Source organism: Paralichthys olivaceus, chromosome 1 (genome assembly GCF_024713975.1).
Source record: "Paralichthys olivaceus isolate ysfri-2021 chromosome 1, ASM2471397v2, whole genome shotgun sequence".
Classification (NCBI taxonomy): domain Eukaryota; kingdom Metazoa; phylum Chordata; class Actinopteri; order Pleuronectiformes; family Paralichthyidae; genus Paralichthys; species Paralichthys olivaceus.
Window position 1 is genome coordinate 30144217 of NC_091093.1, and position 22036 is coordinate 30166252.

Sequence of the window (22036 nt, forward strand, 5' to 3'; positions counted from 1 at the left end):
TTGTAGCGGAAAACATTTCTATCCGTGTATAAGCCATTTATGACCTGAACCTGTGGGGCCGGATGCAGCCGCGTGGCAACGAGTGGAACTACACCGAGCAAAGCGGCTCCGTGTTGTTCACATTTCGGAAACCGCAAGAAAGAAACAGAGAAACCAAATAAACTTTCACGGCTCATTTTACTTTTACAAATGAACCAAAGTTGTCTCTCAACATTAATTGACACACATCAGTAAGTTTAATAGAGTTTTCAACACGTTATCAACCTGAATTACAGGAGAGAAAAAATTCTCTTCAGCTCTGAGGAGGAAGCTCTATGAAACCAGTCCCACTCACACTGCCCTCTAGTGATTAAAACTTGCAACTGCAGCTCAAACATCTTGATTTTACATCATCAAGCATCGACCTTCGTCACGGCTCAGCGTCACACGGTTTAAGGAAAAGTCATAATTCTGACTATGAAGGTCTTTTGATTTGTCTGCGCTCGTATATTGTACAGCAGCCAGGAGCAGTGCATCACAGTATAAAACATGTCACTTCTTGTTGCCACCAGGGGGCGCTGTGACGATGAGTCAATATTGACATATCTATCTGATCAGGGCGGGACTGTGGAGATGTAACAATGTACACAAGTTACAGCATTTTTGTTTGTCAAGGCAAGTCATTGAAATTTGACGCCAGGCTACTAACACGGTGTTCAACGAAAATTCACAGTTTCCATATGACTACATCATCGACGTCTTGAGGCCCCTCTGACAAAGTTTAACATGGTTGCGGTCAATGGACAAGGAGGAATTAATCAAAGTGACATTTCCTGTTGCCACCAGGGGGCGCTGTGATTTGAAGTCATGATTTCTGTGTAGGGCACTCTTGTCTTACATGTCCAGTTTGGAGGAGATTGGACCATGTATGTCCAAGATACAACGACCTCGTGTTTTGATGGCGAGTAATCAGTATTTGATGTAGGTCGTTCGAGCTAAGCTCTTGGACGAGTTCGTGAAATTACACAACGTGTAAAATGGCCAAAATGGCCACTAAATCTAAAATGGCCGACTTCCTGTTGCATTAATCAAATCGGTGGCAGGTGTTTACTGAATTTCGTGATGCGGAGCCACTGGCCACGCCCATTACCAGTGACTCCAGAATCAGATACAGGCCCCGCCCCCACCCACTCACAGTGACTCACAGGTTGAGATTAGATAAGAGGAGCAGAGTCCGTTCACTTGGAGTTTCTGTTTCCTCCTCCACTCTGAGCTGCTCTCACTTTAACTCATAAACACTCATCACTAGTGATCAGGACCTCATCAGCAGAGGTGGGAAGTAACGATGTACAAATACTTTGTTACTGTAGTAGATTTTTCAGGTCTCTGTACTTTACTTGAGTATTTATTTAGACGACTCTGGCGGGTCTGATCCGAGGACCTCACCAAAGCATCCAATCAGTAGTAGGACGGGCGGTGTGCACAAAGAGCAGGGACTTCACATGAACACATCCCCCATCCATTAGTTCCCTGTACAGAATGATCCAGGTGCTCATGCAGGACCTCGGTTCAGTTCACTCTTTATTATTCTGTCTGAAATTTGGCAGCAAAACCAAACTGTGTCCGGTGATTTGTTTTCTCTCTGGACCAGCTCTGTGCAGGTTGTTAACAACAGAGGAAACTATCCTGTTTTGTTTGTCTACAACTTTTTGTCTTTGCAGAGAAACAGGCATCGTCTATCATTGAAGTTCAAAATTCATTTTTACTTTTGGACTTAAGTACATTTCAGAGCCTGTACTTTTTTACTTTTACTTGAGTAAAGGAGTTGAATCAGCACTTCTACTTTTACTAGAGCCTTTGTTTACACAAGTATCTGTACTTTTACTCAAGTAAAGAATGTGAGTACTTTTGTCACCTCTGCTGATCAGTTCATTTAAACATCATGAAAAATGACCAGTCAACATTTTACAGCTCAGTAACATGAGACGCTCACAGTCAGGACTCAGTGTGAAAGTGAAGATCTGGATTCATGATCCTACATCAATTATTAACTAAATATATGATCCAATAAAACATGAACTGTGAACATGAACCAGTTCATCTTCATGGAACTGGACTTTGAACTGCTTCAACACGGAGGAGGAGCAGGAGAGCAGGAGAGTGTCAGACTCCATTTTCACTTGGAGGAGCAGGAGCAGAAAAGTGAGCAGGTGAGTGTTCACACAACTTTATGAAAGTTTTACTGTCACACTCTCTCACCTGCTGTTAACATCCATCTGCTGATCACACGGCTCCAAGTTTGTCAGTTCACACCTGGTGACAGACGTAGTTTCCATGTGATGGGATCACCAGAGACAGATGTGAACAGCAGGTGTGGAACAAAGTGTCTTCAAATGACTCATTAGCAGAGTTAACTCACAATTTCACTTTTTATCTTCATCACATCTGTTAATCAAGTGTTTAATACAGAATCATACATTAGTGTGTGTGTGTGTGTGTTTCTTGAACAGACCTGTTTGTCCTGATTCCTGTGAGCTCAGTGTCTTTCCTCTCAGACTGAAGATGAGTGGTTATGAGGAGGAAGAGGACAGAGCAGAGTCTCCAGAGTTCAGCTGTGTGTCTCTGAAGAGTGACCGGTCCAAAGAAATTCCTCCATTGTTCAGTAATGAACCTGGACCCTCACACACAAAGTAAGAGACTGTTTCTACTGTGAACTGATCTGAAGAGGATGTAGTTTCCTCTAGTGTGGCCCCTGCATTAGGACACAGCTTCATTGAAATTGGTGACTAATCTCTCAGAATCCCTCAAAAAGCTCAGACCTCCACCAAGGCCCAACACGCTCCTGATGAAACCACTTTGAAATTCACTACATACTCATTTTTATTTGGATCTGCACCAAATTTCACTCACTCATAAACATCAGTCCTCTGAACATCTGGTTCACAGAACACATCCTTCACCAAGTTTACTGGTGATCTGTTCAGTGGTTTTTATAATCCCACTAACGAACCAACCAACCAACACACAAACATACAGGGTGGAAACAAAACCTCCTTGACAGAAGTGATGACGACCTGTGACTGTGACATTTGACTTATCAGGACATGTCTTCACAGAGAGAGGAGGAGGAGTCATGTTTCTGAGGAGGAGCAGTCGTCCCGCTGTGCTTCGTGTCAGGACGTCCTGAAGGATCCAGTCTCCACCAGCTGTGGACACTGGTTCTGCAGACAGTGCATCACCTCATACTGGGACCAGTCTGGTTCTTCAGGAGAGTCCTCCTGTCCCCAGTGTGGACAAAGATCCAGAAGAGGAGCTGGAGCTCAGACAGCCGGTCAGAGCAGCACTGTACATGTGTCTGCTGATGTCTTCACTTCTGACAACAGCACATGTTGATTTTGTTCCTTCATACAGCATCAACATTTCACTTGGTTATAAAAGCACAAAGTTCAAAAGCTTTGATTTTCTCTAGTTTTTCTGTATCTGATGAAAACAATCAGCAGATTCTCAGATTCTCTGTCTTTAGTCTCACATTGTTTCTTGTCTTTCAGCAGATCGGGGTCTGCAGGAGGTTTTAGACCAACATAAGATCAGTGTGAGGAGGAGATGTGAACATGTGACTGAAGGAACTGAGGAAACAGGAAGTAGAACCCTCCTCAACAGGATCTATACTGAGCTCTACATCACAGAGGGACAGAGTGAAGAGGTTAATACTCAACATGAGGTGAGGCAGCTTGAGACGGCTTCCAAGAGGAAGAGCCTCCACGACACTCCCATCAAGTGCCACGACATCTTTAAAGCCTTCACTGACCAGCAGAGCAGCATCAGAGTCGTCCTGACCAACGGCGTCGCTGGCGTTGGAAAAACCTTCTCGGTGCAGAAGTTCACTCTGGACTGGGCAGAGGGTTTAGAAAACCAAGATGTGGGTCTGCTGGTTGGTCTTTCGTTCAGGGAGCTGAACCTGGTGAAAGACGAGCAGCACAGTCTTCTCACGCTGCTCCGTGTTTTCCATCCAACATTACAGAAGCTCACGGCAGAGACGCTCGCTGTCTGTGAACCTGTGATCATCTTTGACGGCCTGGATGAAAGCAGACTTTCTCTGGACTTCAACCACAGGGAGGTCATGTCTGAGGTCACACAGAGGTCATCAGTCAACGTGCTGCTGACAAACCTCATCCAGGGGAATCTGCTTCCCTCGGCTCTCGTCTGGATAACCTCCCGACCTGCGGCGGCCAATCAGATCCCTCCTACATGTGTTGACAGGGTGACAGAAGTACGAGGCTTCACTGACGCCCAGAAGGAGGAGTACTTCAGGAGGAGATTCAGTGATGAGGAGCTGAGCAGCAGAATCATCTCACACATCAAGACGTCCAGGAGCCTCCACATCATGTGTCAAATCCCAGTCTTCTGCTGGATCAGTGCTACAGTTCTGGAGCACATGTTGACCACAGACCAGAGAGGAGAGCTGCCCAAGACCCTGACTGACCTGTACTCACACTTCCTGCTGGTTCAGACAAAGAGGAAGAACAACAAGTACGGTGGAGGACATGAGACGAGTCCACAGCAGCTGACGGAGGCTGACAGGGACGTTCTTCTGAAGCTGGGGAGGCTGGCACTTAAACATCTGGAGGAAGGAAACATCATGTTCTACCAAGAAGACCTGGAGCAGTGTGGTCTTAATGTCACAGAGGCCTCGGTGTACTCAGGAGTTTGTACTGAGATCTTCAGAAGAGAGTGTGTGATCTTCCAGAAATCAGTCTACTGCTTTGTTCATCTGAGCGTTCAGGAGTTTCTGGCTGCAGTCTACATGTTCCACTGTTACACCAAGAGGAACTCAGAAGAACTCAAGAACTTCTTGGGAACATATAGGAACACAGATGGTACCTTCTCCCTGGATGACCTCCTGAAGAGAACCATGGAGAAATCCCTCACCAGTAAAAATGGTCATCTGGATCTGTTTGTTCGCTTCCTTCACGGCCTCAGTCTGGAGTCCAACCAGAGAGTCTTAGGAGGCCTGCTGGGTCGAACAGAGAACAATCCAGAGATCATCCAGAGAATCATCAACAACCTGAAGAAGATGCAGAGTGATAACATTTCTCCTGACAGAAGCATCAACATCTTCCACTGTCTGACTGAGATGAACGACCACTCAGTACATCAGCAGATGCAACAGTTCCTGACGTCAGAGAACAAATCAGAGGAGGAACTCTCTGAGATCCACTGCTCAGCTCTGGCCTACATGCTGCAGATGTCAGAGGAGGTTCTGGATGAGTTGGACCTGGAGAAGTTCAACACATCAAACCAGGGTCGACGGAGACTGATCCCAGCTGTGAGGAACTGCAGGAAGGCTCTGTGAGTCCAGACATGATCAATAACATGTTGAATCAGTGAACACATCCTCTGCCACTTTGTTAGTCTGAATGAACGCTTGTACCAGATCTGAAAGGATTCTCTTGAGGTGTTTTTAAGATAAAATGTTCATGAGGCAAAAAGAGGATTTACCAGGGTGAGGGTCACATGATCACGTGTTGTATGAATGTTGTGTTTTCTGATTTTATTCTCACAGATTTGATATTTTCTTTAATTACAGACTCGGTGGTTGTGGACTCTCAGAGATTCACTGTGAAGTCGTGGCTTCAGCTCTGAGGTCAAACCCCTCACATCTGAGAGAACTGGATCTGAGCTTCAACAACCTGCAGGACTCAGGAGTGAAGCTGCTGTGTGCTGGACTGGAGAGTCCAAACTGTCGACTGGAGACTCTGAGGTCAGGTCCTTAAATCCTTGAATGTTCACTTTTCCAACATTCCTTCTTATTTGGTCATTATCTATTTAAATTGAATTGTCTCAGTTCTGCTCTGCTCACTGTCCCTCAGTCGTCTGTCCCTCACCCAGCCTGTCAGTCACGTCCACCTCATCAGCCCAACTCCATTCACCTGCACACACCTGCTCCTGATCACTAGTGTCAGTGAATAACATGTGGACTGAGGCCGAGCACTCGTCCTCCTCAGGTTCTCAACAATAAGACACGTTCTTATTGAAGCACGTTGGACAGTTGATGAGTATAGAACCAAACAGGAAGTGACTGTCAGGAGCCATCTCTACTTTAAACAGTGTTTAATGACACAAACCTACTCAGTGACCAAACACACAGAGAAGAAGGTGATGAATGAAACAATGGTCCAACATGTCTGATGTGATATTTACCTTCAGGTCACAGACTGGACTGAGGTCAGCAGCATGTTGAGAGTCTGTGTTGACATGATGACGATCCACAATAACAGGAGGACACATTCAAATATTCACATTTCTTTATCCAGGTTGGAGGGCTGCAGTCTGTCAGAGATCAGCTGTTCTTCTCTGGGTTCAGCTCTGAGGTCAAACCCCTCTCATCTGAGAAAACTGGATCTGAGCTTCAACGAGCTGCAGGACTCAGGAGTGAAGGAGCTGTGTGGTCTTCTACAGAGTCCAACCTGTCCACTGGAGACTCTGAGGTCAGACATCATGTTTTAATGTGAAAGCTTCAGTGTGTAGAATTTAGTGACATCTAGTGGTGAAGTGTCATTTTGCATATTGCATATTTAAATATAAAGTATGTAAATATAAAGTATCTGAGTATAAAGTGTATAAATATAAAGTATTTGAATATAAAGTATGTAAATATAGACAGCGCCCTGTACACACGTGTTACTCAGGCCTCCCTGCTCCACTTTCAACTGGTCAAACTGCTGCTCAGATCATCGCCACTTCAAGAAAACATGATCATATCACTGCTCGCCCTTTTCACACATCAACTGTGGAAATGTTCAGAAAATTGTGTGCAGACATTTTCTGGAGCTGAAGCAGCAGCAGGAGATTGTCCGGGTCAGACTCGTTCACAGCAACAGGAACATGTGGGGACATTCAGACGAGGGGTGGAGCCAAAACACATATGTCCATGATAACCATGGTTACGTTAAGTTACAGGTTCACTGTGAAGGATTTAGTGACGTCTCCAGGTGTCCTACATGTGAACGTCGTCCACTTGTCCACGTTCACATGTACGACTCCTGAAGATGTCCAGCAAGATGTTTAGAGACATCTAGTGGTGAAGTTACATATTACAAACAACTGAACCTCGAGGACACGAGGACTTTCAAGCTGTTTTCAGTCTTGAACTCTGTAAAATAGTGTCTGGACATTTTCTGGAGTTTGTCTTTCACATATGAAGAACGGGTGGAGCAGCAGGAGGCGGGACATGACGTCTAAACTCTGCTGTGGAAAGATCAGTGTTGTTTACAGCTCATCCACACCGGCGTCGGCCCTTATCACCAAAACATCTGGAATCTCCTGGTCTTTCCAAGTTGACGTCTTCGTCTTCTACGTGTCCCTTCTTCTTCATCCTGAGATATTTTCATTCTTTCAGTCTCATATCCGTCACGTGTTTGTGTCCGTCATCAACACGTCCACTCGCTCTCTGTGAATCCTCGGGACATTTACCTGCTCTATTCTCACATGGACTCACTCAGAAACTTTTCTCGGAGGCTGCAGGAAAAGTTCCAGACAATGTCCAGAAAAACTTGAGTCAGACTTCAGGTGTGAAAACAGTGACAGTGAAGTTTAGTCAAAGTCCTTTATTTTCACACATGGACTCAGTTTAATTGACAGTTAAGTTGAATCATTTATACTTGATACTAGTCTTCTCTAGACTGGACTCCTGTAACTCCCTCCTCTCTGGAAGAGGACAAAAGTCTCTCTCTCACCTCCAACTAGTTCAGAGCAGCAGCTTCTCACTGGTATTAAACGTCAACATCACATCACCCTGATCCTCGCTTCTCTCCATTGACTCCCTGTCTGTTTTAGAATTGATTTTCAGATTTTACTGATCACTTTTAAAGCATCTGGCCCCAAACTACATCACAGAATTCTTGAGCCTGTATGTGCCTGCACGCAGCCTTAGATCCTCAGGTGGATCCTGCTGTTCCAAAGTCCAGGTTGAAAACTAAACCGTGACCGTGCTTTTACCATCAGGGCTCCTCGACTTTGGAACGGCCCACCTGAGGAGATAAGTCAGAGTCAGTGACGTCTTTTCAGTCACTTCTTAAAACCCATTTTTATAGACTTGCTTTGATGTGATGTGTTTTTATCATTTTCACCTTTGATGTACTTGTTCTTTTATCTCTATTGTCATATTACTGCTTTTATGTGTTCAAGGTTTTATTGACTTTTCTTGATTTGCTGTCAAAGCACTTTGTAAACTCTGTTTTTAAAAAGTACTTTATAAATAAAGTTTATTATTGTTATTATTTATTCAGGTGGGAGGGCTGCAGTCTGTCAGAGATCAGCTGTTCTTCTCTGGCTTCAGGTCTGAGGTCAAACCCCTCTCATCTGAGAGAACTGGATCTGAGCTTCAACGAGCTACAGGACTCAGGAGTGAAGGAGCTGTGTGGTTTTCTACAGAGTCCAACCTGTCCACTGGAGACTCTGAGGTCAGTTCACTGACTGACTTTTGTAGATCTCATATCTATAACACAACATTTATACACGATTTATCTCATTTAATTCTAATTTAACATAATTCCTCTTCATACATAACTTGAATTCATGAATTAATTTGACATTTTAAATATTCAGCTACTTGTTAAAACTCATCTGTGTTTAGTTCTGGATTTTCTAAACTGATCTGCAGGACAGAGACCGGGTCCAAATAATATATTGTTACTGAATCAGGACTCGTCTTTAGTCCAACATGTCTGATTTCATATTTATCTTCCATGTTATGAGTCTGTGCTGACATGAATATTTGTATGTTATTTTAACACATGAACTCAGTTTAATTTACAGTTAAGTTTTATTCTTTATTCAGGTTGAGTCGCTGCAGTCTGTCAGAGATCAGCTGTTCTTCTCTGGCTTCAGCTCTGAGGTCAAACCCCTCTCATCTGAGAGAACTGGATCTGAGGGACAACGAGCTGCAGGACTCAGGAGTGAAGGAGCTGCTTGATCTAGAGCAGAGTTCAGACTGTCGACTGGAGACTCTGAGGTCAGTAGATGTTTGGAGTCAGTCCACACTGCTTTCATCAGTATTTTTACTAAACACAGTCAGTATCACAGTACAGAGCCAGGGTCTGTACTTCAGGTTTAGTTTTTTCAGTCCTACGAAGCTCGTTCACTTCTTATCTGGTTAAATCACCATGGTAACTGATGATGAACGGCTAACATGCTCCGGAGCAGGTTAAGTTGGAGATCAACCCGTATAAAAGCTCCGCCCACTGACCAGCGTGACTCTCCACTGTTGTGTGGTGCACACTCTCCTTAAAGGGACGGAGAAGAGAAGTTTAAACCAACGTCTGGTTGGTTCAGTTGATCTCAGCCACTAACACACCCAGTACATCTCAATCTCTCCAGACTCATCCTGTCACCAAAATACCAGATGCTCTCAGTCAGGTCCCTGAAAATAGCTCCATGTGTTTTTATTGAGTAGTGACGTCAGAGGTTTGCACCACAGTGTGTCCTCAGAGACAGAGTGTCCTCAGAGACAGTGTGTGTCCTCAGAGTCAGAGTGTGTCCTCAGAGACCGTGTGTGTCCTCAGAGACAGTGTGTCCTCTGAGTCAGTGTGTGTCCTCAGAGACAGTGTGTGTCCTCAGAGTCAGAGTGTGTCCTCAGAGACCGTGTGTGTCGTCAGAGACAGTGTGTGTCCTCAGAGACAGAGTGTGTCCTCAGTGAAGCTGTGAGAGGAAAACGATGACACCTCAGGATTGGACAGAAACACAGAGAGACAACAGTCGGCCAATCAGACGAGCCAGAAGCCGGTTGTGATCATTTGATTGAGTTGACGTGAAGACGACAGTTGTTGTTGTTTTCATGTGAACAGGAAGTGAAGCTGGACCACAGCTTACAGTCTCACATGATGAACAGAGACGACTTCATCTGATCTGAGACACTTTGTTCTCTCACTTCATCAGTGAACAAATGATCAGTTGGCTCTTTGTCACAGCTCTGAGATCAGTGTGACTGAAGCCTCAGAGAAGCATCATCACCATGGTAACCATGAGCTGTCTCTGCAGAGCAGAAGCTCTGCTGAGGTCCATCTGTCTCATCTGTCCATCTGTCTCATCTGTCCATCTGTCTCATCTGTCCATCTGTCTCATCTGTCCACTGACAGTTTGTCAGAAGCACATGTTCATCAACACACAGTGAAACATGTCTTCACCTGTAACAGCAGGAAATCCACCTCTCAAGTGTCCACTCTGCACTTTCACATGCAGAGGAGTGATGTCAGAGGTTTGCACCACAGTGTGTCTCAGAGACAGAGTGTGTCCTCAGAGACAGTGTGTGTCCTCAGAGACAGTGTGTGTCCAACTAAAGCTCATCATAGAGACCACATCATGGGATTCAAACTCTGCTGTCAGTCAAACTGTCCATGTCTGTGATTGGTCATACTCAGTAAACCCCGCCCCTTTTATGTGACACATGTCTTCACCTGTAACAGCAGGAAATCCACCTCTCAAGTGTCCACTCTGCACTTTCACATGCAGAGGAAACACACGTGATGGTCAAAGTGTGTGCAGCTCTTAGCGTGTTCATTCCAACACGTGAACATGAAGCAGAGAGGAAGCTGCTCCACCTCTGAACAGGACTGAAGTCCCTGCTGCTCTTTATACTGGATGTGCTGCATCACTGACTCACAGCTGATGAAGTGAGTCTCTGTCAACACTGATGTCTTCTTCTCTCAACAGATGGAGGACAGGATCTTTCTCTAGGTGAGTGTGAAGAGGACAGTGTGAAGAGGACAGGGTGTGTGGACGGAGGCTGAGCTGTGTCCTGATGATCCAGAGGCTGAAGCAGCAGCAGCTTGTGTGTAGAGCGGCTCTGACTGGGCCTTGTTGCTGGGAGGCAGAGTGGAGACAGAGCTCCAGAGGAATCAGAGGAGGTGAGCTGCTCTGAGATCAGCTGTCACACAGTGTCCAGTCCACCGTCCTCCCTGTGTGTTCCTGTGTGACACAGCATCATCAGTGGATCTGCTGCTGCTCTGTCCTTTGACACAGAAAAGTCAAAGTTGTAAATATTTCCAAGTTATGTGCAGAAAAATATGCAGATTTAATGCAAATGTAACTTTCAAATGTAAAAAGTGACATTCTATCTACTGGTGGGGACGTGAAGCTGTGAGCAGTCCTGTTATAAATAAATAACTGCTGAGTTCAGACAAGTGTCTTATATTTTAAAACTATTTAATTAAATTTGAACAGTTTTATTTGAAGTGTTTTCTTGAATGACGTCAGATGAGATCTTCTCTGTAAAGTCGCAGCTGATGGATCTGACCTGAGTTTGAGTTTCTAACTTTTGATGTTTCACTGTTTAATGGTAGAAGGTCGAAAATCTCAGCTTCAATTCTTCATTTAATTCAACTGCTGCAGGAAAACCACGAAATCCAGTTTGATCATCACAAAAACGTTTCTTTCAAACCTCAGATTTTTTATTCACTTGTAAAATCTTGCGGCTGTTTTGTTTCAATTAATCATTTTATTATTTTTACATGAAATAAAACTTTTCCACTTCATTCAAGTTAAAATTCTCTGCCGGTCAGTTTGTCTCTGGTCCACAGCTGCTCAATGATCAGAAGGTTGGTTTGTACCGAGCTGGAGTTTCTGTGTCCTCCTCCACTCTGCTCTCACTTTAACTAATGAACACTCACCACCAGGGGGCATCATTCAAGGTAAAGACCGTGGTGACGGTGTGAGTGAGGTGGAAACAGATCTGAAAGGTGGGAAACTGAAGGATGCACAGAGATTACAGGCCTCTAGAGAAGGTGAGAGGTGTTTAAAGCATATTGATGGAATCTGAGGAAGAAATTCTCCCAAAGAAAGTAGTGTTGGGATACATGACACACACAGAGAGGGAATATATACCAAGACCAGTAAGATGCTTCAGCTGTCAAAGATCTGGTCATGCTGCTCTGACATGTGAAGGAAGAGAAGGTGTGCTAGATGTGGTGAGGATCATGAGGATGAACAGTGTGGGGAAGGGATGGAACCAAACTGTTGTCACTGTGGAGGAAACCATAGTGTGGCATATGGAGGATGTGAAGTCATGAAGAGGGAGGTAGAGATTCAACAGGTCAGGGTACAAAACTAAATCACATCTGCAGATGCTGTCAAGATGGTGAACCAGGGGAGAGAGAGTGAAGACACACAAATGAAGAACAACACATTAAACAGCAAGAACAACCAAGAGGGCAAAGTGTGAGTTAAAGAAACGAGTCACTTTTATAGCAGGAGTCATAAATGCTACGATGGAAACCAAATGAAAAACAGAAAGAAAACAAATAAAAGTACAAGCAGCTGCAAATCATCTGAACATGAATGAAGCGACTTGGGAGGAGGTGAGAGATGATGCAAGGAGTTTGGTGGCAAATGGACAAGAGCTCAAAAACTGTATGAATCAATCATCATAAATCAGATTATAAATCAGTATCAGACGATGTTTGTGTGCAAGAGACATGAAACCAAATCTGGATTTTAGAATCCTCAATTATACTGCGGTTGATAGGAAAGAGGGGGGGGTGCACTAGATTTATCAAGGAACATGTGTCATCAGAGATGTCAGTAAGAGGAAAGAAGAAGAAGACATTGTGGTAAAAATGTGGACAAATGAAGGACAGTTTAACATAAATGACTATAACCCATGCAGGAAACTAGAAATCAGTTAACTCAAGCAGATACAAGGACAGACTAGCACTGGATCTGACACTGGATTCAAGTGAGGTGGCAGGGAAACGTGAGAGGGAAGTTTGGGAAGACTCAACAATTGGAAGTGACCACTACCCAATATTCAGTAACATACACATAGACCGTGAAGTGAAAGTAGAAGGAAGAGAAGTGACGTGGATATTCAGTAAAGCTAGGTGGGATCAGTTTCACTACTTATGTAAGGAGGGAAATGGGGAAATAGATCAAAGCCAAGAGATAGAAAAAGTGGAAGAAAAGTTCAGAGGAATTGTTTGAAAAGCAGCAGAGTTATCAATCCCTAGAAGCAAAGGGACAATGAGTAGGAGAGCAGCACCCTGGTGGACAGAGGAGTGTAGTAGAACCATTAAAGAAAGAAATAGAGTTTTTAAAGAATTAAAGAGAACCCACTATTTAACAAAGCTCATTGAATATAACAGGCTCAAGTAAGGAAAGTGGTGAAGGAAGCAAAGAGAGAAAGTCGGAGAGAATTCTGGAATAAAAAAGGCAGATCAACTCCTATAAACAATGTATGGAGAACGATAAGAAAAGACGAGGGGAATCCGGAGAGAGTGGCAGTACACAATATTAAAAGTTGGAGAGAAAACAGAAAGAACAAATGAAGACAAGGCAGAAATAATGGTTGAGATGTTTGCAGAAATTCACAGTTCTGACAATCTAACCCAGGAAAGGAAGCGACGGAGGGAAGAAAGTAGACGAGCAAATCCAGGGATTATACAGAGAAGAGAAAGCACGAGTGGTGTGATGGATGCACCTTTTACTTTACAAGAGATGAGGAGAGCCACAGGAAAAACTGGGTTAACATCTCCAGGGAAAAAAGACCAAATGTGTTATATAATGTTAAAACACTTGGCAAAACAGACAGAACACCAGCTTTTAGGGATATATAATAAAATATGGGAAGAGGGAAGATTACCCACGAGCTGGAAAGAAGCAATCATCATTCCTATAATAAAACCAGGAAAGGACCCGACAACTCCAACGAGCTGCAGACCCAGAGCACTTACTTAGATGTTGGAAAAATAATGGAAAGGATGATCGGTGAGAGAAGGACATTCCATCTAGAGAGGAGAGGTTTGTTATCTCCTCATCAGAGTGGTTTTAGGAAAGGGAGGGGAACAATGGATCCAATCTGTTCAGAGACAGAAACTAGGGAAGCTCAAATGAAGAAAGAATTTAGAATGGCAGAGTTCTTTATGTGGAGACGGCTTATGATATATGGAAAGAGGGTTTAATGGTTAACTAGACAAAATGGGAACAACAGGAAGAACTTTGAATTGGATTCAAACCTTTATTTTTGATAGATATATCCAGGTAAAGATGGGAACAACCACATGGACCAGGTATAATAGATAACGGAACGCCTCAGGGCAGTGTGATCAGCCCAATACTTTTTTCCATCATGATTAAGGATGTGTACTCAGACATAAGTTCTGATATAGGAAAAGCATCATCTGCTGATGATGGGGCTTCATGGACAAGAGGTAAAAACTCAACACTAATCCAAGGGAAGATAGGAAATGTAATCAGGATGGTAGAGAAATGCTCATATTCATGGGGATTCAGGTTTTCAGTGGAAAAAACAAAAGTAGTGATGTTTTGTAGAAAGAAGATGAGCGAGGCTGGTTTAAAGATGTATGTGGAACAGTTAGATCAGGTCAACACATTTCAATATCTGGGGTTTTATTTGACACAAACCTGGAATGAACATAGAAATAAGAGAGAGGAAAAAAGATGGTTCTTAATGGAATGAGATGTCTCAAAGGGTCTGAATGGGGAGCCAGTAGAAAAGCTTTGAAGAACATATATATATATATATATATTCTACAAACAGCTAATGCTAATTCACTGGTCAAACCTACAAGGACACAAAGAAGAAGATCACTCAACAATGGCATCACAGTGGACAGAGCAAAACCAGTTGAACCATGTTCAGACTCGCTCTCAGCACTGGTATCATTACAGTCATCCCACAGCAGAGCAGATATACTGTATGAAATATACCAGACACTATTCAGACGACATCACACACTAACACAAGTCAGCTTCATGTAGATCCCAGCTCACTGAGCATCAAGGGCAATGAAATGACCGAGTGACAAAACTATGTTTAACACAGCAGAGAGCAAACAGTCATATCACAAACACACACAGTCATGTGATCTCCAGTAACTGCAGAGAGCAAACACTTATATCACACACACACACACACACTCTCAGTTGAACTTTGAGGAGCAGAAGGAGGAAACGTGAAGTTTGAGGCTGGTGAGTGTTCGAGCAACATTCATATGAATCCTTCATATTATTCATTCATGCATTGCGTGGCACACACACTATTATTCCTCGCGTTCATTATTCTCCCGCTTCAGGACAAAAGTTTGGGGACGATGGGGACAGCTGAAAATCACTTGGACAGAGACGCAGTGGTCACAAGTTCAAGAGCGAGTTTTTACTGCTGCGACATAGAAACATACTGAGTCCCTCTGTCTCTAATAGTATGGAGGAGCACAATGACTGAAGTATAAATCAATAATACAATCAGAAATACTTACATAGATAAATAAGAACCAAATACATGTCTTGTGTATTTCTGTGTCCATATGTAAATGAGTAGAGGCGGTCCTCACCTCAGTCTCCAGCAGGATCGTATTGATTTATACTTAAAGCTCCAGTGTGTAAGATTCAGGTGAAAGGGAACTATTGGCAGAAATCTAATGTAGAAGAATCCTCATGATGTTTTCACCAGTTCGTTTCATCTCAATTGTATGAAATGTCATTTTCTTTACCCAGAAAAGACCCTTTATTTAAATACTTTATATATAAATACTTTATATTAAAATACTTTATATTTAAATACTTTATATTAAAATACTTTATATTAAAATACTTTATATATAATTACTTTATATTTAAATAATTTATATTTAAATACTTTATATATAAATACTTTATATTTAAATACTTTATATATAAATACTTTATATTTAAATACCTTATATTAAAATACTTTATATTTAAATACCTTATATTAAAATACTTTATATTTAAATACTTTATATATAAATACTTTATATTTAAATACCTTATATTTAAATACCTTATATTAAAATACTTTATATATAAATACTTTATATTTAAATACTTTATATTAAAATACTCTATATTCAAATATTTTATATTTAAATACTTTATATTTATATATTTTATATTAAAATACTTTATATATAAATACTTTATATTTAAATAATTTATATTAAAATACTTTATATTTAAATACTTTATATATAAATATTTTATATTAAAATATTTTATATTAAAATACTTTATATTTAAATACTTTATATTTAAATACTTTATATTAAAATAATTTATATTTAAATACTTTCAGTCTAGTTTTATTTTACTGTCACAGACTCTGAGTCAGTTTTTCTACACGTGGACTGTCGAGAGAAGAAGAGTCAGGATGAACTTCTGTCAATCAACAGTTTGACTCGACACTGTGATCGACTGAGTCCAACACAATAAACCTTCAACTGTCTCAGGTTACCATGACAACAGGGAGACAGTGTAGGAGGTTGACTTTGTTATATTTGAAGAAAAAGTGAATTTACGTACCTGTCTTCATTGTGTGTGTTTGAGATCACAGTCAGTGTCAGTGTCTTTCCTCTCAGACTGAAGATGAGTGGTTATGAGGAGGAAGAGGACAGAGCAGAGTCTCCAGAGTTCAGCTGTGTGTCTCTGAAGAGTAACCGGTCCAAAGATTATCCTCCAGACTTCAGTAATGAACCTGGACCCTCACACACAAAGTAAGAGACTGTTTCTACTGTGAACTGATCTGAAGAGGATGTAGTTTCCTCTAGTGTGGCCCCTGCATTAGGACACAGCTTCATTGAAATTGGTGACTAATCTCTCAGAATCCCTCAAAGAGCTCAGACCTCCACCAAGGCCCAACATGCTCCTGATGAAACCACTTTGAAATTCACTACATACTCATTTTTATTTGGATCTGCACCAAATTTCACTCACTCATAAACATCAGTCCTCTGAACATCTGGTTCACAGAACACATCCTTCACCAAGTTTACTGGTGATCTGTTCAGTGGTTTTTATAATCCCACTAACGAACAAACCAACCAACACACAAACATACAGGGTGGAAACAAAACCTTGACAGAAGTGATGACGACCTGTGACTGTGACATTTGACTTATCAGGACATGTCTTCACAGAAAGAGGAGGAGGAGTCATGTTTCTGAGGAGGAGCAGTCGTCCCGCTGTGCTTCGTGTCAGGACGTCCTGAAGGATCCAGTCTCCACCAGCTGTGGACACTGGTTCTGCAGACAGTGCATCACCTCATACTGGGACCAGTCTGGTTCTTCAGGAGACTCCTCCTGTCCCCAGTGTGGACAAAGATCCAGAAGAGGAGCTGGAGCTCAGACAGCCGGTCAGAGCAGCACTGTACATGTGTCTGCTGATGTCTTCACTTCTGACAACAGCACATGTTTGATTTCAAAGTCAAAGTCAAAGTCAAAGTAGCTTTATTGTCAACTGTTTCACATGTTAAAACATACAAAGCAGTCGAAAGAACGTTTCCCACTCTCCCCACAGTGAAACATATAAAGTGCACAGGCACAACAGATAAACAACAGATAAACATTACTTGGAGCTAAGTAATATACAGTATACAGACAAGACATTACATAACTTATCATAACATATCACTAAATAGAACATACATAGATAAAAGTATTAGCAGTGCAAGTTAAAAGAGGTAAAAGTGATAAGTGATAAAAAGTGATAAAGTGCAGAGACAGTTTGTTTCAGAGTCCTGAGTGATTTTTGGAGGGGGGGGGGATTTCAGCCTGTTGTCAGACTGTCGGATATGGCTGGGGGGAGTGAGTGGGGAGAATTTAGCTTCCTGACAGCTTGGTGGATGAAGCTATTGCTGAGTCTGGTGGTGCGGGAACGGAGGGTCCTATACCTTCTTCCAGAGGGTAGGAGGCTGAAAAGGCTGTGTGCGGGGTGGCTGGTGTCCCTCGCAATCGAGGTGGCTTTCCGGGTGAGGCGGGTGGTGTATATGCTTTGCAAGGAGGGGAGTGGGGCACCAATGATCCTAGCAGCTGTGTTCACCACGCGTTGCAGTGCTTTTCGGCTGTATTCCGTGCAGCTCCTGCCCCACACAGTGATGCAGCATGACAGGATGCTTTCAATGGTGCCCCTGTAGAATGTGTTCAGGATGGGAGTGGGGGCTTTTGCTTTCTTGAGCTTGCGGAGGAAGTAGAGGCGCCGCTGGGCTTTCTTCGCCAGTGATGCAGAGTTGGTGGCCCAGGAGAGGTCCTCACTGATGTGCACCCCCAGGAATTTGGTGCTGCTCACTCGCTCCACAGCAGCACCATCGATGGTCAGTGGTGGGTGTTCGGTGTGTCTTCTCCTGAAGTCAACCACAATCTCCTTTGTTTTGCTGACATTCAGCAGGAGGTTGTTGTCTCTGCACCACGTGGTCAAGAGGTTGACCTCCTTCCTGTAGTAGATTTTGTTCCTTCATACAGCATCAACATTTCACTTGGTTATAAAAGCACAAAGTTCAAAAGCTTTGATTTTCTCTAGTTTTTCTGTATCTGATGAAAACAATCAGCAGATTCTCAGATTCTCTGTCTTTAGTCTCACATTGTTTCTTGTCTTTCAGCAGATCGGGGTCTGCAGGAGGTTTTAGACCAACATAAGATCAGTGTGAGGAGGAGATGTGAACATGTGACTGAAGGAACTGAGGAAACAGGAAGTAGAACCCTCCTCAACAGGATCTACACTGAGCTCTACATCACAGAGGGACAGAGTGAAGAGGTTAATACTCAACATGAGGTGAGGCAGCTTGAGACGGCTTCCAAGAGGAAGAGCCTCCACGACACTCCCATCAAGTGCCACGACATCTTTAAAGCCTTCACTGACCAGCAGAGCAGCATCAGAGTCGTCCTGACCTGCGGCGTCGCTGGCGTTGGAAAAACCTTCTCGGTGCAGAAGTTCACTCTGGACTGGGCAGAGGGTTTAGAAAACCAAGATGTGGGTCTGCTGGTTGGTCTTTCGTTCAGGGAGCTGAACCTGGTGAGAGACGAGCAGCACAGTCTTCTCACGCTGCTCCGTGTTTTCCATCCAACATTACAGAAGCTCACGGCAGAGACGCTCGCTGTCTGTAAACCTTTGATCATCTTTGACGGCCTGGATGAAAGCAGACTTTCTCTGGACTTCAACCACAGGGAGGTCGTGTCTGAGGTCACACAGAGGTCATCAGTCAACGTGCTGCTGACAAACCTCATCCAGGGGAATCTGCTTCCCTCGGCTCTCGTCTGGATAACCTCCCGACCTGCGGCGGCCAATCAGATCCCTCCTACATGTGTTGACAGGGTGACAGAAGTACGAGGCTTCACTGACGCCCAGAAGGAGGAGTACTTCAGGAGGAGATTCAGTGATGAGGAGCTGAGCAGCAGAATCATCTCACACATCAAGACGTCCAGGAGCCTCCACATCATGTGTCAAATCCCAGTCTTCTGCTGGATCAGTGCTACAGTTCTGGAGCACATGTTGACCACAGACCAGAGAGGAGAGCTGCCCAAGACCCTGACTGACCTGTACTCACACTTCCTGCTGGTTCAGACAAAGAGGAAGAACAACAAGTACGGTGGAGGACATGAGACGAGTCCACAGCAGCTGACGGAGGCTGACAGGGACGTTCTTCTGAAGCTGGGGAGGCTGGCACTTAAACATCTGGAGGAAGGAAACATCATGTTCTACCAAGAAGACCTGGAGCAGTGTGGTCTTAATGTCACAGAGGCCTCGGTGTACTCAGGAGTTTGTACTGAGATCTTCAGAAGAGAGTGTGTGATCTTCCAGAAATCAGTCTACTGCTTTGTTCATCTGAGCGTTCAGGAGTTTCTGGCTGCAGTCTACATGTTCCACTGTTACACCAAGAGGAACACAGAAGAACTCAAGAACTTCTTGGGAACACATGGAAAAAGATGGGGTACCTTCTCCCTGGATGACCTCCTGAAGAGAACCATGGAGAAATCCCTCACCAGTAAAAATGGTCATCTGGATCTGTTTGTTCGCTTCCTTCACGGCCTCAGTCTGGAGTCCAACCAGAGAGTCTTAGGAGGCCTGCTGGGTCGGACAGAGAACAATCCAAATATCACCCAGAGACTCTTAGGAGGCCTGCTGGGTCGGACAGAGAACAATTCAGAGAACATCCAGAGAATCATCAACAACCTGAAGAAGATGCAGAGTGATGACATTTCTCCTGACAGAAGCATCAACATCTTCCACTGTCTGACTGAGATGAACGACCACTCAGTACATCAGCAGATGCAACAGTTCCTGACGTCAGAGAACAAATCTAAGGAGAAACTCTCTGAGATCCACTGCTCAGCTCTGGCCTACATGCTGCAGATGTCAGAGGAGGTTCTGGATGAGTTGGACCTGAAGAAGTTCAACACATCATACCAGGGTCGACGGAGACTGATCCCAGCTGTGAGGAACTGCAGGAAGGCTCTGTGAGTCCAGACATGATCAATAACATGTTGAATCAGTGAACACATCCTCTGCCACTTTGTTAGTCTGAATGAACGCTTGTACCAGATCTGAAAGGATTCTCTTGAGGTGTTTTTAAGATAAAATGTTCATGAGGCAAAAAGAGGATTTACCAGGGTGAGGGTCACATGATCACGTGTTGTATGAATGTTGTGTTTTCTGATTTTATTCTCACAGATTTGATATTTTCTTTAATTACAGACTCGGTGGTTGTGGACTCTCAGAGATTCACTGTGAAGTCGTGGCTTCAGCTCTGAGGTCAGACCCCTCACATCTGAGAGAACTGGTTCTGAGGGACAACTACCTGCAGGACTCAGTAGTGAAGCTGCTGTGTGCTGGACTGGAGAGTCCAAACTGTCGACTGGAGACTCTGAGGTCAGGTCCTTAAATCCTTGAATGTTCACTTTTCCAACGTTCCTTCTTATTTGGTCATTATCTATTTAAATTGAATGTTCTCAGTTCTGCTCTGCTCACTGTCCCTCAGTCGTCTGTCCCTCACCCAGCCTGTCAGTCACGTCCACCTCATCAGCCTAACTCCATTCACCTGCACACACCTGCTCCTGATCACTAGTGTCAGTGAATAACATGTGGACTGAGGCCGAGCACTCGTCCTCCTCAGGTTCTCAACAATAAGACACGTTCTTATTGAAGCACGTTGGACAGTTGATGAGTATAGAACCAAACAGGAAGTGACTGTCAGGAGCCATCTCTACTTTAAACAGTGTTTAATGACACAAACCTACTCAGTGACCAAACACACAGAGAAGAAGGTGATGAATGAAACAATGGTCCAACATGTCTGATGTGATATTTATCTTCAGGTCACAGACTGGACTGAGGTCAGCAGCATGTTGAGAGTCTGTGTTGACATGATGACGATCCACAATAACAGGAGGACACATTCAAACATTCACATTTCTTTATCCAGGTTGAAGTACTGCAGTCTGTCAGAGATCAGCTGTTCTTCTCTGGCTTCAGCTCTGAGGTCAAACCCCTCTCATCTGAGAAAACTGGATCTGAGCTACAACGACCTGCAGGACTCAGGAGTGAAGGAGCTGTGTGGTCTTCTACAGAGTCCAACCTGTCCACTGGAGACTCTGACGTCAGTTCACTGACTGACTTTTGTAGATCTCATATCTATAACACAACATTTATACACGATTTATCTCATTTAATTCTAATTTAACATAATTCCTCTTCATACATAACTTGAATTCATGAAATAGTTTGACATTTTAAATATTCAGCTACTTGTTAAAACTCATCTGTGTTTAGTTCTGGATTTCCTAAACTGATCTGCAGGACAGAGACCGGGTCCAAATAATATATTGTTACTGAATCAGGACTCGTCTTTAGTCCAACATGTCTGATTTCATATTTATCTTCCATGTTATGAGTCTGTGCTGACATGAATATTTGTTATTTTCATACATGAACTCAGTTTAATTTACAGTTAAGTTTTATTCTTTATTCAGGTTGAAGAGCTGCAGACTGTCAGAGATCAGCTGTTCTTCTCTGGCTTCAGCTCTGAGGTCAAACCCCTCTCATCTGAGAGAACTGGATCTGAGTAGAAACATGATGTTTGGAGTCAGTCCACGCTGCTTTCATCAGTATTTTACTAAACACAGTCAGTATCACAGTACAGATCCAGGGTCTGTACTACGAAGCAGGATTTGTGGTTATCAGGTTAACTTCAGGTTTAGTTTTTTCAGTCCTACGAAGCTCGTTCACTTCTTATCTGGTTAAATCACCATGGTAACTG

The 22036-nt window shown here is 43.3% G+C and overlaps 2 protein-coding genes across 2 annotated transcripts in view; both read left to right on the forward strand.

The window, feature by feature from the left end:
- Positions 1-499: 499 nt before the first annotated feature.
- Positions 500-22036, forward strand: part of LOC138411123 (NACHT, LRR and PYD domains-containing protein 14-like) — a 153180-nt gene continuing 131643 nt past the window's right edge. The window contains exons 1-8 of the mRNA XM_069529949.1: positions 500-2189; positions 2490-2669; positions 3096-3310; positions 3528-5328; positions 5567-5740; positions 6294-6467; positions 8268-8441; positions 21203-21376. Of these exons, the coding sequence (XP_069386050.1) occupies positions 2542-2669; positions 3096-3310; positions 3528-5328; positions 5567-5740; positions 6294-6467; positions 8268-8441; positions 21203-21376 (2840 nt within the window). The 5' untranslated portion in view covers positions 500-2189; positions 2490-2541. The remainder of the gene's footprint in view (positions 2190-2489; positions 2670-3095; positions 3311-3527; positions 5329-5566; positions 5741-6293; positions 6468-8267; positions 8442-21202; positions 21377-22036) is intronic.
- On the forward strand, positions 16375-20461 carry LOC138411761 (NLR family CARD domain-containing protein 3-like). The gene is made up of 2 exons (XM_069532681.1): positions 16375-16474; positions 18359-20461. Exons 1-2 carry the CDS (start codon positions 16375-16377, stop codon positions 20239-20241), a joined length of 1983 nt encoding a protein of 660 aa, XP_069388782.1. The 3' UTR covers positions 20242-20461.